Source organism: Eumetopias jubatus, unplaced genomic scaffold (genome assembly GCF_037043125.1).
Source record: "Eumetopias jubatus isolate StellerSeaLion01/CBP00866 unplaced genomic scaffold, mEumJub1_p1.0 scaffold_3, whole genome shotgun sequence".
Classification (NCBI taxonomy): Eukaryota; Metazoa; Chordata; class Mammalia; order Carnivora; family Otariidae; genus Eumetopias; species Eumetopias jubatus.
In genome coordinates this window covers 138,330,314-138,348,229 of record NW_028274809.1, presented here as the reverse complement: position 1 = coordinate 138,348,229, position 17,916 = coordinate 138,330,314, and the positions used below count along the sequence as shown (strand labels likewise).

The 17,916-nt window shown below is 40.8% G+C and overlaps 1 protein-coding gene across 1 annotated transcript in view; it reads right to left on the bottom strand.

Annotated features, from left to right (window-relative positions):
- Positions 1-13,904: 13,904 nt before the first annotated feature.
- Positions 13,905-17,916, bottom strand: part of LCP1 (lymphocyte cytosolic protein 1) — a 52,468-nt gene continuing 48,456 nt past the window's right edge. Inside the window, exon 16 of the mRNA XM_028103754.2 lies at positions 13,905-15,631. Coding sequence (XP_027959555.1) covers positions 15,499-15,631 — 133 coding nt within the window. The 3' untranslated portion in view covers positions 13,905-15,498. The remainder of the gene's footprint in view (positions 15,632-17,916) is intronic.

Here is a 17,916-nt window from a genome sequence, read left to right as displayed (position 1 = left end):
CCCAACAGCAATTTGCTGAAAAACAAAGAGAAGGACCCGGATGGCGGGTTACATAAGAGCCTTCTTTACACACTGGTTAAAATGTAATGGCATGTTCCCTCTCATTTCTGTGATCAATTGACTTAGCTTCTATTTTCACCCTTAAAAGATAAAGTATGATGAGAGTCATTCTTAATTTCTACTGTCTAGAAAATATTTAACTCCTCAGGGAAGATGAGGCCAATACTAAAAGTATAATGATGTTGCAGAAATGGGTCTGGTTTTTTGAAGAAAAATAGCCCTAGAGTATTAACTAATGGCTCGTAACCCATGCTGAGGGAGGTCTCCAGTGGAGTACTAAAGAGGTCTTCCCTTGTCTCTGTCTTTTTCAACATTTTCAGCTTAGATGAAGACATAAAAGGTGAGTTTCTCCACTTTGTGTCTCTTACAAGGCTGAGAAGGAGAGCTTGTATAGAGGATTATAGAATCTCCATTTAAATAAATTTTTCCTTGGTAATATGGAGTGATGGGCCCACCTGTAAGAGAATAGGAATGTTATGTCCTAGAGAGTTCTCTGAGCAATAAAAAATCAGGTTGCTTTGAATCATGTTTATTTAGGAAAGGTCACCATAAGAGCCATTATCTAAACCAAAGCTCATCACGTGTCATTCTGGAGGTAGCATCTTACTTATATTGTCTGGCATGAGGCTACATCTTACCTAGTAAGTGGTTGAAGCCCAGGTATTATCCCCAAATTCCCACTGGTCAATGCATTAGAATGTTCCTGAGGTCAGGGCAGGCAAATTTGAAAAATAAAACAACCTTCCCACAATGGACTTCTGAAAAGGAAAGGATTGAGATTTCAAGCTTCTCTCTCTGAGATTCAAAGCTATTAAAACATATTTAATGGATTAAGTTGACTTCACTGAAACTACCTCTTATATAAGAAGGAAGAAGAAAAAGAATATACATGTATATCTGATCACTTTTAGAGAAAGATACATAGGAAGAATAGACCAGAAATCCATTAGACCGTGGTTACCTACAGTGGGTGGGTAGAAAGCTGATTGGAAAAGATGCAGGAGTAAGAACAGGGTAGAAGAGATGCGAGGGGGGATGCTTTTTTGAGTAGACATCTTTGAATACTTTAGAATTCAAAAATACTACAGAAAATATACGTCATTTTTTCACTTCCTCAAAACAAACAAGTAAATAAAATGAATACAAGTAAAAACACATGAACTGAATGGTGTTTGTAATGAGTGACGTAACTACACTGAAAGGGAGAGAGGAAAAACTAACCCAAGGACTTTCACTTTGTTTTTTTAAAACACAAGAAGTAACTTTAAAATACAGTCAATGGGGGCATCTGGGTGGCTCAGTCATTAAACGTCTGCCTTCAGCTCAGGTCATGATCCCAGGGGTCCTGGGATTGAGTCTCCGCATCAGGCTCCTTGCTCAGCGGGAAGCCTGCTTCTCCCTCTCCCCCTCCCCCTGCTTGTGTTCCCGCTCTCGCTGTTTCTCTCTCTCTGTCAATTAAATAAATAAAATCTTTAAAAAAATAAAAACGAAAATAAAATACAGTCAATGGTGGACTTTTACTGACAAATTTTATCAATTTTTGTCCTCCCTATTGAGTTGTATCCTATGTCTCCACTCTGGGTTTACACTTCTTGCTGAAGCAATCTTTGAACAGTTGCTTTAGTGAAGGTCTATTGGTGGTAGATTCTATTGTGCTCTGTCTGATGAGAACTTCATCCTGCCCTCACTTTCAAAGACCAGTTTAGCCAAATGTCACATTCTAGTGTGACAGTTCTTCCACTGTCCTTTGGCATCTACTGTGGTTAAGGTAGGAATCTGCTGTCAGGTCTTGTTTCCCTGCAAAATAATCCCTGCAAAAAATCCCTTCACACACAAAACTATTCTTTCTAATAGATGACTTTTGAGGGATTAGGGATTATCTTTATCTTTAATACTCTTCAGATCCATTACTCTTGTCTAGCTGTGAAATTATTTTTTGTTATCTAGTTTGGTACATGGAATGTAATTTTGATCTGAGGATTTTAGATATTTCTTCAACTTGGGAAAACCATTTTATTATTTCTCCAGCTATTATCTGCTAGTGCTTTTTAGGGGCTCCCTTTGGAGTTCCTTGATCTACCCTCCATGTCTTGTAACTGTCTTTTCATGTTTTTAAAAAATCATGGTCTGTGTCTCCGTATGCTGAATCCTGGGCGAGAGTTTCTCAGTACCACCTTCAAATTCACAAATTCATTCTTTGTGTCTGGTTTAGACTACATGGTCAACTGACCTGTGTTTTTTAAAAATTTCAATAACTTTATGAATCTTTTCCAACTTTTACAATTGCTTTTTTTCACATTTATCCATTTTGCTTTTTTTAAAGATTTTATTTATGTATTAGAGAGAGAGAGAGAGAGAGAGAGATCATAAGTTGGGGGAGGAGCAGAGGGAGAGGGAGAAGGAGAGGAAGGCTCCCCACTGAGTGCAGAGCCTGTGGTGGAGCTCAATCCCAGGACCCTGAGATCATGACCTGAGCTGAAGTCAGCTGCTTAACTGACTGAGCCATCCAAGTGTCCCCATTCTGCTTTTTATAAATATCATTTTAAAGCATTTTGTTGTTTACTTTTTAATAGATATGGTTCCTTCAGAGTTCTTGCTGAGAATCCTTAGAATACCTATTTTAAGGTCTGAGTTAAATTTGCTCTCAAGGATTAATTGTATTTGAGATGAATTCATACTCTGAGTATTGATTTTGTTGACTGCCTCTCTTAGCATTTGATTTCTTCTGTGATTTGGAACCTTAGTTTGCAGGCTCATTTTGAAGTCTTTTGTTTTCCTTTCCTGCTTTTCTCCTTCTATGGTTACTCTTCTCCAAGCAGCCCCTGGGTTTCAGTCCAGAACACTGTCTTAAACTAGTTTTTGGAGTTTCTACACCATGATAATATAATGGTTTTCAAAGATCTAGTCACCAGTCAGGATGACTTAACTTAGTTACTGGCTTAGTCACTCCTGGCCTGGTTACTCTGTCTCCTACAAACCAGCAGATACTTATAAACCAGTCCTTGGCAGCAGTGGGAACTATCTTTCTAAAATTGAGGTACATACATTGAAATGCACAGATTTAAGTGTTTGAGGAGATTAGTCTTGAAAAATACATATACTTGAGTAACCCACACCTCTATCAAGTATAGAAAATTTCCATCATTCCAGAGAGCTCTGGAATGAGTTCATATCCCTCCCAATCAATTTCCCCTCTATTCTAGCAGCCTCTGTTCTGATTTTATCATAATAGATTAATTTTGCTTGTTTTAGAACTACATGGAATCATATATTGTCCTAGTCAGTTCAGGGTGTTCCTGCCAGAATACCATAGACTAAATGGCTTAAACAACAAACATTTATGTCTTACAGTTCTGAGTTTGGGCTTTGCTGTTATTTTAATTAGATTTTATTTACCACAGTCTCAAATTACTTAAAAACAGGAGCAAATCCTTCTCTTTAGCAGCGACTGGGGTCTGATTGCCTCAGGACTTGCCCTCAACTCTCCTCTCTGCCCTCAGCCTTCAGCAGCAGAGGAGAGAGCTCTCGGATCTCCTGCCTTTCCCCTGGTAGCAGGTAGCCACTCTGCACTTTTTATAATGTTTACACTTAAAGTAAAACGATTTATAAAAGCTAAAAATAGCAGGTATGTAGAATGAGACATCAACAAAACAGAAACAAAAGCTAGTGTGGAGCAGTAAAAGGTAATGACCTATCAAGCCACAGAAAGACATGGAGGAAATTTAAAAGCATGTTGCTAAGTGGAAGAAGCCAATCTGAAAAGGCTACAGACTATGTGACATTCTGGAAAAGGCAAAGCTGGAGACAGTAAGATCAGTGGTTGCACCGGGCTGAGGGGAGGAAAGGAGGATGCACGGGGGAACACAGAGGGTTTTTAGGGCAGTGAAACTCTTCTGTATGTTACTATAATGATGGACACATGTCATTATGTTTGTTAAAATCCATAGAATGTACAACACAAAGAGTGAACCCTAATGTAAACTATAGATTTTAGTTAATAATACTGTATCAATATTGATTCATTAATTGTAACAAATCGAACTCCACTAAGATGGCAATAATAAGGGCAACTGTGTGGTGAGGGAGGGGTATGTGGGAACTGTATTTTCTGATCAACTTTCTGTAAACCTAAAACTGCTCTAAAAATAGGTTATTAATTTTTTAAAGGTGGTAGTGTTGAAATCAGACAAAGCAAGTTTAATCAACACAAAAGCATTAAAGAGGACAAAGATCAATTGGGATCGATAACAGGTATAATTAATATACAACAGTCATTAAACTTTATGAGTTGAAAAATACCAGTAAAATATAAAAGCAAAATGTGATAGAAATACAAGCACAAGTGCATAAAAACATAGGGATTTTAGCATACTACCATTTTTCTATGGTAGTTTACACAAAAGGAGATACAGAGAATATGTAGCCTGTGATCCAGTGGGGGACAGAAGTTTCTGCATGAAAATGTGACTTTCACTTATCTTTCTCACTCTCTTCCCCTAATAACTTGATGAAGGTAACATGTCAACTAAATTTAAGGCAATATTGTTTACGGTAGAAATAACCCCTGCTGGGTAAATTGTATCTGAGCTAGGAGACACCATAAATGAGCTGATTGGGACATCATAGCCTTAGGCTTCTGTGAATGTAATGACTTTTGTATCTGGGCATGTCTCTACAGGGACCCAGGAATCTAGGCCTGTGAAACTGTTACAAAAAGTTGGTTACTGGGGGCATGGGGCTTCTAAGCCAGGGTGATTCTTACACCTGCCAGCTATAAATCTCATTCCTTCACATCTGAAATGTCATTTGGGGAGCCTGGGAAGCTATGTAGAGCATTTCAGGGACTGCTCCAAGACCTACTCAAATGCAACAGGAACTGCTGATATCATTTTGTGTCAGGCTTTGGTTTCTATCTTATACATCTCTGAGTGAATGGTGCTGAAGGAGGCTGGTGAAGGTTTTGTGAGTCTGAATGTTTTGTGGAACCTAAGAAGACTTCCTGGTGAATATCGCAAGATGGTACACTCAATTTGGTTGATTTGTAGAGAGTTTAATAAAAGTATTGTTTAAACTGATGTGGGCAGGATATAGGGAAATTACAAAAGATCACTGAGTACACCAAGACAAGTAACAGCAAGGCACTGAAAAGATGAGAACCTGGAAATAGAGCCATATGCAGAGGACTGACAGACAGGAACTGTGACTTCTCACTGAGAGACTCAACCAGTTTTTCCTAATCTTGCAGGGAAGGAGAAAAATAATTTTTTATAGAAAGAAAAATAATTCTGACCTCCCTTTCCTCCTTTCCTTTGTTTTCCTGTGGGGGCTTCTTATGGCTGAACCCAAAGAACTTGAGTCAGGCAAAGATTTTTTAGATAGAGCATAAAAAAAACACAAATCACAAAAGAAAAATTTGAAAAACTGGACTTCATCAAAATTAAAAGCACTTGTTTTTCAAAAGACACTTTTAACAAAATGAAAGGACAAGCTATGAACTGAAACAAAATATTTTCAAAACATATTGGGTAAGGGACTCATATCAAACATATATAAAGAACACTTAGAAATCAAGAATAAGACAAAAACTATTTTTTTAATGAGCAGATTATACACTTTCCCAAATATACAAATGGCCAGTCATCACATACTCAACATCATTAATTATTGAGGAAATGCAAATTAAAACCACAATGATATGTCACTCCTCACCTCTGGAGTGCCCCACTGGATCACAGGCTATATATTCTCTCAAGTTCGCTAAATGAAAAAAGGCGAACAATAGGAAGTAATAGTGAGGATGTGGAACACCTTGAACTCTCATACATTGCTTGTGGGAATGTAAAATGGTATAGCCATTTTGAAAAATGGTAATTTGGTAATTTCTTATAAAGTTAAACATAGTTACTACATATGTCCCCGGAATTCAATTCCTGGGTATTTACCCAAGTGAAAGGAAAACAATGTCTGTGCCAAGACCTGAATGTTCATAGTAGCTGAGTATTCAAAAAGTTGACTGTTTCATAACTGTTTTATTCATAATTGAAAGAAAGAAAGAAGAAAGAAAGAGAAAGAAAGAAAGAAAGAAAGAAAGAAAGAAAGAAAGAAAGAAAGAAAGAAAGAAGAAAAGAAAGAAAACTTGAAACAATCCAATGTCCATCAACTGGGGAATGAATAAACAAATTGTGGTTCATCCATACAAAGAAATGCTCCTCAGCAGTATAAAGGAAGAGCCTACTGATCATGCAACAAGATGGATAAATCTCAAAAGCCTCATGTCAAGTAAAACTGGCAGATACTACAAGATTGATAGTGTATGATCCTGTGTATATGACCCACTATAAAAGGCAAAACTATAGAGACAGAAAATAGGGTAGCTTTTGTCAGGGGCTGGGGCTAGAGAGGAAGGGATCAACTTGCAGAGAGGTACCGGAGAATTTTTTTGGAGTGGTGGAAAGATTCTGTACTTTGATTGTTGTGGTAGTTACACAATTGTTTACAGCCAAAATGCCTCAAACTTGACACTTAAGAGTTGGATTTATTTTGTAAGGAAAAAGATGAAAGGAAGGAAGGAAGGAAGGAAGGAAGGAAGGAAGGAAGGAAGGAAGGGAGGAAGGAAGGAAGGAAGGAAGAAGAGAAGGGAGGAGGGAGGGAAGGAGAGAGGGAGGAAAGAGAAAAGAAGAAAATGGAGACAAGTTCTTTTTCCTCGTTCTGCATCTCTATTTGAGATTTCTGATCTTGAAGAATGAAAAGAACACAAAGTTTGGACAGATGGACTCCACCCTTCGCTCACAGGCAAATCGCTTAGTCTCTCAGAGGTGCAGTTTCCTCTTCTGAAAAATGAGATTAATAATAACCTACATCAAAGGGCTGTTGTAAGGATTCAGTAGAATAACATGTGAAAGTAACTGGCAGAAACAGGTGCTCAAAATGTCCCACATATATTAAAAAGATAAACCAGGAAGGGGGTTGGTAGGGGCCAACATGTTCTCTGCCCAGAGTCTTATCTAGCTTATCGTGACCTTGGGTACAGCTCTTCCTCTTCCTCGGATGCTCCCAGAGAGTTAGGTAATGAGTTACCTCGCCAGAAGGCAATCTAGTTCTGGGGGATCAATTTATTTGAATCATGTCCCCTGGGACCCATCTAATTTATACATTTGTTCTCCAGCCATTTCGGACATCAGCTGGCAAAAATAATATGGCAAGTGCTTCTTCAAGAGCCCTAACTCTCAGCCTTTGTTAAGACTGCGTGTAAGAAGATAATTTCCCCTGTGAGGTCTGGTCTGCTTCGCCTTTCTTTCATCTGGAGCAGCCTAAGGATCAGGGTAAATGCCACAGAGATCTTGGCTGGCCTCACTTGGATATACAGCTCAGGCTTATTGTTAGGTAAGCGCTAAGAGAGTCAATTAATTTAATGGCTTTTTATTATGAGTTCAGGTGCACTTCAATTTACAAGTTTTCCTTTCAGAATCATTCAGCCATTAACGCCGCATAATCTTGGGAGGATTTGAAGACACTTAATTGATAAATGTTTTTTCTCTCCATACATTATCTCTCATGTTTATTCATGAAGAGTGAAGCAGTTTTATAATTTGCACAAAGGTTTGGCATATCTGGCCAAACCTTTCCAAAGGGGAGAAAGGATGATGCCATCTCCAAAGTCACTGAAGAGGGGGATTTGAGGTGTGAAGGCAGAGAACGCTATCTCAGGTAGCTATTCCCTTGCTTTGGCTAACAAGAGCCTGTGACCTGGGCCACCGAGGGGCTTACTTGGCACCCAGACAGGCAAATGCATGTTGGCTGGATGGTTAAATTGTAAACAGAGCAAGGTTTGTCTTTAGAAATTTCCATCCCTTCATTCCCCCCTTTCTAAATCATCATCCCTTGGGGCACCTGGGTGGCTCAGTTGATTAAGCATCTGCCTTCAGCTCAGGTCATGATCTCAGGGTCCTGGCATCTCCTGGGATAGAGCACTGCATTGGGCTCCCTGCTCAGTGGGGAGCCTGCTTCTCCCTCTCCCCCTCCCCCTGAGCTGTCTCTCTCTCTCTCAAATAAATAAAATCTTAAAAAAATAAATCATCATCCCTTGTATTGGTCTCCCCACTTTCTAACATGCTTCACCCAGCCCTCCCCTTTGAAGAGTACACCAGGCTATAGACCTGTGTTTCTCAAACTTGACCCCATATTGGAGTCATTTGGAGATCTTTTAAATATCTGGCTGCCCAGGCTGCACCATCACGTCAATTATATCAGAATCTTAGAGGGAGGGGTATAAGCATCAGCATTTTTTAAAAGCCCCCGAGATAATTTCAATGTGCAGCCAGAGTTGAGAACAGCTGCTCTGGACCAGTGCTTCTCCAAGTGTGGTCTGTGAGTCACGGACTCTCTTAGGGTATTTGTGGAAAATGCAGATTCCCAGGCCAACCACCTCTATAGGCACCGAATCTTGTGGTGGGATCTGGGAGATTTGTGTTTTAACAAGCTCCCCAGGGGATTCTTAAGTGCCCCAAATATCTGAGGCTCATACTAAACTTTTGCTAGACCATTGGTTTCTTGTGGTATGGTGGGTCTCACTCCCCATCAGCCATACTAGTCTTTCAGTTCCTCAAAGATAACGGACTCCTCCTTCCACTGGACCTTTGCACATTGTAGTTGCTCACTTGGAAGGCACTTTCCTCTCTCTTTGCCACTAGAAAATTGGCAAAGATAACAATGATGAAGCTATATCCCCAGAAAGTCATTTCAAAGTGCATTTCAAAGTTTTGGTGGAGAGAAGAGTAGGCTCTGGAGGGCCGTGATCCCTCCCCTTGGGACAGTTTGGTTTCATACGTTACTTGTCGTTACTGGAAACCACAGAGAGATTGCTTCAGAGACAGTGGGAGAAAAGCCAGTAGGCTTGATGGAGGTAGTGAAGGAACAGGAGGGAAGACCAGGGATATGGCACTGGGTCAGATGCATCAAAATGGCAGCTGTAGGCATTCAGTGAGAGAAGGCTGTGCCAAGAAGCACATTAAAGGTACCCAGGAGGACCAGGAGATAAAGCTTGGGTCTGTGCCTCGGAGTGGGTGCCACAGGGAAAAGAGGGGTCAATGGAGAGAGGGACAGCAAAGGGCAAGTCTGTGTGGTGGGGAATACACCCCAATAAAGGGCAAAGCCACTCTGGCTACCTCAAAAAATTATTGATGATGGAAAAATGTTAGTGGAAAGTTATTTTAATCCCTCGAGCCTGCTGTAATTGGGAAAGTATAATTTAATTTGAAGCTGGTTCAATTAACTACCTATCAACTGGAGGTCTTTTAAGAAGGCTTCTATTCTTTTAGGACAGTGTTTCTCAAGCTTTAATGTGCACATGAATTAACAGGGAATCTTATTAAAATACAGATTCTGATTTAATAGGGTTTGTGGCAAGGGCTAACCAGTGTCCACGTGCCCCTGGCCTGAACACTACCCTTAGAGCAAGGAAGTTGGAATTTTTGCGACTCGTCCTTGGGCCCTTGGGATAGCCAAGTCCAGGAATGCCTACCAAATTATCAACTTTTATATTACATTACACATAGCTTTATTATTTTTTTATTTAAATTCAATTAGCTAACATATAGTACATCTTTAGTTTCAGATGTAGAGTTCAGTAATTCATCAGTTGCATATAATACCCAGTGTTCATCACATCACGAGCCCTCCTTAATGCCCATCACCCAATTCCCCCAGCCCCCAACCCCCTCCCCTCCAGCAACCCTCATTTTGTTTCTTAGCGTTAAGAGTCTCTCATGGTTTGTCTCCCTCTGATGACTTGTCATTCAGTTTTCCCTCCTTTCCCTTACGATCCTCTGCATTGTTTCTTATATTCTACATATGAGCGAAACCATATAATTGTCTTTCTCTGATTGACTTATTTTGCTCAGCATAATACCCAGTTGTTCCATCCCATTGATGTAAATGATAAGTATTCATCCTTTCTGATGGCTGCATAATATTCCATTGTGTGTGTGTGTGTGTGTGTGTGTGTGTGTGTGTGTATGCATATATACCACATCTTCTTTATCCATTCGTCTGTAGATGGACATCTTGGTTCTTCCCATAGTTTGGCTATTATGGACATTGCTGCTATAAACAGTGGGGTGCAGGTGCCCCCTCAGATCACTACATTTGTATCTTTGGGGTAAATACCTTGTAGTGCAATTGCTGGGTATATTAATTATTATATAATTATATAATATATATTTATATTAATATATATATTTAATATATAATGTATATTATAGGGTAGCTCTATTTTTAACTTCTTGAGGAACCTCCATGCTGTTTTCCAGAGTGACTGCACCAGCTTACATTCCCATCAACAGTGTAGGAGGGTTCCCCTTTCTCCCATCCTCACCAACATTTGTTGTTTCTGGTCTGTTAATTTTAGCCATTCTGACTGGTATGAGGTGGTATCTCATTGTGGTTTTGATTTGTATTTCTCTGATGCCGAGTGATGTGGAGCATTTTTTCATGTGTCTGTTAGGCATTTGGATATCTTCTTTGGAGAAATGTCTGTACATGTCTTCTGCCTATTTCTTGACTGGATTATTTGTTTTTTGGGTGTTGAGTTTGATAAGTTCTTTATAGATCTCGGATACTAGCCTTTTATCTGATAAGACATTTGCAAATATCTTCTGTCATTCTGTCCGTTGCCTTTTGGTTTTGTTGACTGTTTCCTTTGTTGTGCAAAAGCTTTTTATCTTGATAAAGTCCCAATAGTTCATTTTTGCCCTTGCTTCCCTTGCCTTTGGAGACATGTCTAGCAAGAAGTTGCTGCAGCTGAGGTCAAAGAGGTTGCTGCCTGTGTTCTCCTCTAGGATTTTGACAGATTCCTATTTCACATTTAGGTCTCTCATCCATTTTGAGTTTATCTTTGAGCATTACACATAGCTTTAAAATTAAATATTTGCATGCATTCTAATCCTCTAAAAGCTCCTATTCCAAAAATGATATGGTAGCTCTCTTAACCAAAATACCTATTCAAATGGTAATCCCCAATTTTGACATACCAGATAACAAAAATTATTGCCATTTTATCAAGCCCAAGTTGTTAAGGTTGAGATAGTGGGTATTGACTAGATTATCTGTTTTTGTGTTTGACAAAGGTGGATATTAAATATATGCAGACTTTAGACATGCAAAAACATTTACACAATTTTCTTTCCTTTTGATCTTTTTGGGGGGTCACTCATGTACAAACTCAGATGGTAAACTCTGTCTTTCAGAAATAGGGAGACAGGACACTGAGTAAGGTGTAGTCTTTGGCAGCTGCTTTTATTACTGGAATTTTATTAGGAAACTGTCAAAGTAACTAGATTTCACAAGAGGATCAGTCAATGCTAACTTGTCATGAGCATCAGCTCCGGTTTCTGGATCATGAGGCTTGCAGGGACGTGCTGGGCAAGACACCAAGTTCACAGAGAGTGCTGCCAGCATTTAATCCAAGTGTATTGGGTCACTGGGGTAGACAGAGAACAAAAGTCCATAACATCTCAGCGGCTGCTATGTGACAAAAGGCACAGTAACGGTAAAGAAGGTTGGAACGGGAGCCATCCAGGGAAATGTCTATCCCGCATCAAGCATCTGTCTGAGTCGGGCTGTGTACAACAGGCTGAGTCTATGTAGTTTTTACAATCAAGACCACAGTTCTGCTCCCAGAGACAGACTAGATTGTGTCTGTGTAGGTGGATAAAATCATTCAGTTGGTTGAGACTTTAAAAGCTCATCTAGTCCAACACATTGCATCAGACAGACTCGATTGTCATAATTTCTAGACACACAGGAATCCCCTCCGTTCTAAAATCTCGGTAGGTAAGTCTGTTTCACCACATTTCCCCACCTCTCTCTGTTTGGCATCTCTCTGGTCAGGAAACACTTATTTATGTTTAAAACGAGTCCATTTTAAAAACATTATGTTTAATAATGTTTAAAATGTTATTAAAAATCTAGAAAAGCACTTGGCATTGTGTGTAAAGCATGGTTCCTGCCTTCGCATTTGTTGGACTTTGTTTCTTCTGCCAACTTTGGTAACCCTTCATTCAGAATGAATTTTCCCGAGTTCCCACACTTTATGAATTTGTTATAGCATTTACCACATTCTGATTTTTATGATATTTTGTGTGTGCATGTGTGCGCCCGTTATCTCCTTGCTGGATCAATAGACTTCTAAAGGCATAAAATGGAGAAGTTGGGATCAGCTCGACAGTCTGTTTTGCCAAATAATTTGAAGGAACTTGAGGATCTATGTTTTACTATCCAATGTTAATACCTTTGATAGAGCAGAAACTTGATAATCTGTCAAATTAAAATGAACATCTTGTGCGTAAGAAGTGGAGATAGTATTATAAGTGGTCTTATTGCTGAGGCAAACAGCCTAAAATATCTATTTATAAGCCCCTGGTTAAATGCAGTTTGGGATACTATATAATAAAATACTATGCCCTACTGAAAGGATGGAGGCATGTCTATACATACCAACATGGAACAATCACCAAGATATGGTGTTAAGTGAAAAAAGTGAGATGCAGAATGATGGTATGGAATGCTAGTATTTGTAATAAAAAAAAGTGTGTATGTATGCATTATGTGCATAAAATATTTCTAGAAGGATGCAGAAAGAATTAGTAACAGCGGCTGCTGATCAGGAGGACAACCGGGGGATGGGGAAGGGGGAGTGGTGGGTTCATAAACCAACTCTCTGGAGATAAGGAGAAAACCCTGTGTTAGAGTTTGATCATGATTGTGGTGTAAATACCTCCATTGTGGCCAATTGCAAGCTCACAGTGATACAACAATAGGCTCACAAAGTTGGCTCCATGAGGTGATAGGAGGTGGCTTTAAAGCCTATCTCCAGACACAGAGGTGGGAAGGTGGCCTACCCACTGTAGCCCCTTTGGTACAATTTGAATTTCTGATGCCATACTTGGATTGACTACTTAAAATGTTAACAAACTCTTAAATTTAGAAAAATTTTCCATTAGCCTTCTCTTCTCCAAGAGCCTTAGTTTTCTTTCCTTGAGAGTACCTGTTTCTGCTCACCTCTACCTGGTCAGTCTTTCCATTAGGTGAAGTATCAAGGCAGTCTTGTACAAAAAGGAACACTGAAGATCTGTAGCCTCTTGATCAGCAGAGAAGGCAGCTACCTAAGTGTGGAAGCTGCAGGAATGTTCAGGCTAGGAAAGAGCCACTTCCAGAAAGAAGCTGCTGGTGAAGCTGGGACTCACGGTGTAAGCAACTCATGGTGTAAGCACAAAAACCCAGCTTTCTAGCAGTCGTGTGGGTATGTGGATCCTCTGCTGGTCAGGATGTAACCAAATGGACGCTTCTCCATCATAGCGGCCCACCTGAAAGGATACTGGCAGGTGGGAAATTCCTCAGCGTTCTCCCCATGCTCCTCCCCCACGATGCCTGGCGACCCAAGTGAGGACGACCAGGCTAGAGAGTGGACATCAGTTACTGCCAGCCAAAAAGATTCCTTCTCCAATCTCTCTAGAAGCCACCTTGCACCAATCCCCACATCTGGTTTTTGTTCACGACTGGGGTCAATGTGTCTAATACCAGCTTACTTTTCCGTTTTTAGCTGAAATACTTCTCCTTAGACTGTTAGAAGCTCACCCTGCCCTTGTCTATCACTTATCACACCTGACGGTTTATTGAACCTCATCAGCGGAGCACAATGCCTGTCTTATTTAGAGGCATATTTCTAAAACCCTGCACAATGCCTACCACATATTAGGCACTCAATGCGTGTCGGCTGAATGAAGTAATTAGTAAGTTATGCTACATTCTAACGGAACTTTCAAAAGCAAACACCCAGAGACATCTCATAAAGGGAACATTTTATTTGGAGAGATCTTGAGCATTACTTTATCTTCATTTTCCATTAAGGCAGTAACAGTCTTCCTGGAGGCAGGTGGGGGAGAATCATCTGAGGCTACATTAAATTCAGTCTAAGATGAAGCCAACCACTTTGTATTCAGATACAGCAGAAATACAGATCATGAGCTAGGAGAGGCCACAGACTGGCTTCTCGAACGTGCTGCGGAGGAACAGATCCAGGGCGAGTCATCTCAATTGCTTTGAAAAATGGCTAAGTTCCATTACATGCCGTCCCTGAAGAGGATACCTCGTTGATGAGCCCTGTTACCGTGACGGAGGCAGTCTAGTGTTGGTTCACAAGGCTCTGTTTCTTCTTAGCCTTAGGTAGGTTTTCATAGAGATCATATCATCTATTACGGCTGCTCAAATTCACACTGCTCCTCTGGTTTTGTTTCAGAATTCTTAAATGTCATACGTATATGACTCTGTGGCGGGGGGGGGTGTCAGGGGGTGTGATGGGGGCACTGTTCATTGGCACATGTTGCCCCCTTGAGCTTGGGGGTGGCAAAAGCTTCTACACTACCAAAAAAGTAAACATTGAGAATATGGCCTGCAGCAATCAGATGTACTAAGATCTAAGAGCAAATGAAAGTCGAGCTGAATTGCTTCCAGTCACCAGATAGTTAGCCATACACCACAAGGAGATCTAGCATGCAGGACTAAACGGGCGGCGAGGCAGGACCTGGAAGGATAGAGGCTTTGTTGTGGCTCCACACTGCCCCCTAGTGGTATGATACTCAATTACACCTTCCTTGGATGTAACCTGCCTAGTTAAAAAAGAATCTCTCTGAAGGCACAGTATTCAAGATGTTAGACCTGGTCTGAGCCCAAATAGTAGAGTTAAAAAACAGAAGCTTCCTATTGGCTGATAAAACCAAAACTTACGACATTTGGGACACAAGTTCTGAGGAGAGGCTCTGAGAATGTCTTACTTCTGCAAGTCACCATTGACTCTCGGGACCCCAACAGCCTGACTGATCTGTCAGATGCTCAAACATGAGGATGGACAGCAGAGGTGGGCCACAGAGAAGGCGTAGTTCTGACAGACTGTAGGAGAAGGGGAGCAGGAGGAGAGGCCTGGAACAGAGCAAATGCTGACCTCCAGAAACAGGCTTTAGGACTGGTTGGATGAGTCCCCCCTCCTGGCTCTCACCTTGAACAAAAAAGGCAGCCAAATTAAACTGCTTTGAAATATTGTTAAAATTAATAACACTGCAGCTACTATACTTGACTAATGGCAAAAGCAGGAAGGGTGCCTGGAAGATAAGTTTTTTTTTTTCCTTTTCCTCTAGATTTTCAAGAAGCAATAAATTCAACGATAACAAAGATTTGTAAGAGGGTTTTGTCTGTTCGTTTGCAAAGAACGAAGCATTTTTGTTAAATACAGGAGAGGCTACCTGGCTTAACAAACATACACTTTTTGGAATCCTATATAATGTCACCAAGTTGAAAACTCTGGAATGGCTTCAATCATCCCCATGCTTCCTGTAGGCATCCCAGGCTGAGCAATCAGGAACGTGCGTGTCGCCTCCCCACTGGGATTTACACCCTCTTCATTCCTTTCCCCATGAGGCAAGCAAACACTGTCATGACCATTTTGGGGTTCACTTCGACCAGGTCTTCTGGAAGGGCATACACTCTGGCACCAATTTTTCGGGCCATAGAAATGGCATACCTAAAAGGGAGGAAAGAAGAATGAGAACCGCCTGAGCAACAAAGTGTGAAAAGTGTGAAGCGGATCCCTCAGGCTCACAGTTATTGCCGTTCCACACACCACGTACCACGTACCACGTAGCACGTACCACGTACCACGTAGCACACACCACGTACCACGTACCACGTAGCACACACCACGTACCCTATCCTCGATACTCTGCAGGACTCGTTCTTGGAATAGCCAGAGTCAGTCATGGCATCCTCCCACTTTTGTGGGCAAGTCTTGGCCCAACAAAGCTCCTGACTCTATCAGACTTGCTGTCTAGACTCAGGATAATTACCAAATTTATTATCTGTCTGTAGAGACCCCCTTAGCTCTTGCCACTTTTGATGCCTTCACCAGGAGGATTCTCTTGGGCTGTAGAGCAGCAGAAAAAGTCATAGAACTGAACCAGAATGTGTGCTGGGAAAAGTTGGCAGACTCCATTTCCACCACAGGCACGTTTTTACGAGGAAGAAAAGCGGGGAGATGCATCTGTCGTACTTCGACCTCACACATCAGTTTTATTGTTTGTTCCATTCCAGTCCTTGCCCACATAGGCATGTATTTATTTATGTTACTATAATACTAGTATAGCCAGAGTTTTATACGACACATTTTTCACATAAGATTATTATGGCTCCATTGGAACATTTTGCTCGCTTTTTAATTATATGAAAATAATTTTTATGAGTTGTAGTCTATTTTCAAATGAGCCCACACTACTACCTGGCAGTTCTTTTATTCACCTCATTTATTATCTAGTCACCTCTTACAAGGACTACTCGAGAGATCCTCCATTCTACCCACAGCCCCATTACTCCCTCTGCTCTGTATACTAAATTTATTCTTCCTCTATCGATCATATTAAATGAAAAGCATCAGGCAGGCATAGTCCCCATTCCTTCTCCTTGCCCATTTCTCAATCACTTGTTCTATATTAATTATTAATGAACTAAAAATGTACTTTTCTACTATAAATATAGGAGGGAAGTTGCTGAAAAATTAGAAAAAAGAGCTTCAAAAAATCATGCAAATCTTGCCACCAAAACATAACCATTTTTAGCATCTTGTATAATCCCTTTTACCCATTTTTCTAAGGAATTTTGCATCATGCCCATAAAGACTAGTGCTTGGGAGGCTGGGCTCTGATGTCCCTCAGCTGAACCACTTAGCAACTCTAAGACCTTGGGCTCTGTAAACGAATCTAAGGAACTTTAAGTTCTTTAAACCTAAGCACATTCCCCTTGAACAACTAGGCCCATTTTTGTTCTGTTTTGTTTTGTTTTAAACTTCTGGGTCTTCATTACGTATTCTTCCCTCTACCTGGAGTATTCTTTCTGCTTCCTTCACCTGTCTACCTCTACCCTCCTTCTTACTTGTCCTTTCAATTAATCTCACCTTAGATGTTATGTGCTTTGTAGAGCTTTGTTTCCCTTCCTGTCTCTTCCATAGCACCCTGTATCCTCCATCTAGCCCATCCATCTGTTGTAGTTACCATTTATAATTCCAGCATACAAGGAACACAGGCCCCCAACTTTCCCAAATTGGGAACAGAAAGAAGAATACTGTTGAGGTTTTATATATATATACAGGGCTGCTGGGCACTATTCAACTTGTTAATTCTGGAACTTTCTGACGGATTGAATTGCATCTCCCCCCAAAAAAGATATATGGAAGCTCTATCCCCTAGTAACTCCGATTATGACCTTCTTTGGAAAGAAAGTTGTTTCAGGTGTAATTAATTAAGATGAGGCCCTGCTGGAGTAGGGTGAGGCCCTAATCCAATATGACTAGTGCCCATAAAAGAAGAGAAGAGACCCAGACACACACACACAGAAGGAAGACAGCCATGTAAAGTCACAGACACATAGGGGAGGTCATGTGAAGATGGAGGCAGAGACTGGAGGGAGGCATCTATAAGCCAAGGGCTCTGGCCGTCACCAGAACCTAGGAGAGAGGCAAGGGAGAGATTCTCCCTCACAACCTCAGAAGGAACCAACCCCGCCAATGTCTCAATCTTGTGCTTATAGCCTCCACAACTATGAGAGAATACATTTCTGTTGTTTTAAGCTGCCCTGTTTGTGGTACTTGGTTAGGACAACCCTAGCAAATAATACAACCTGCTCCGAGAAAGGCACCACTCCAGCATATCGGTCAGCAAACTTTCCATAAAAAACCAGGCAGTAAATATTTTAGGCTTTGTGGGCCTTGTCACAACTACTCAGTGCTGCCCTTCTAGCAGGGAAGCAGCTAGAGAAAAT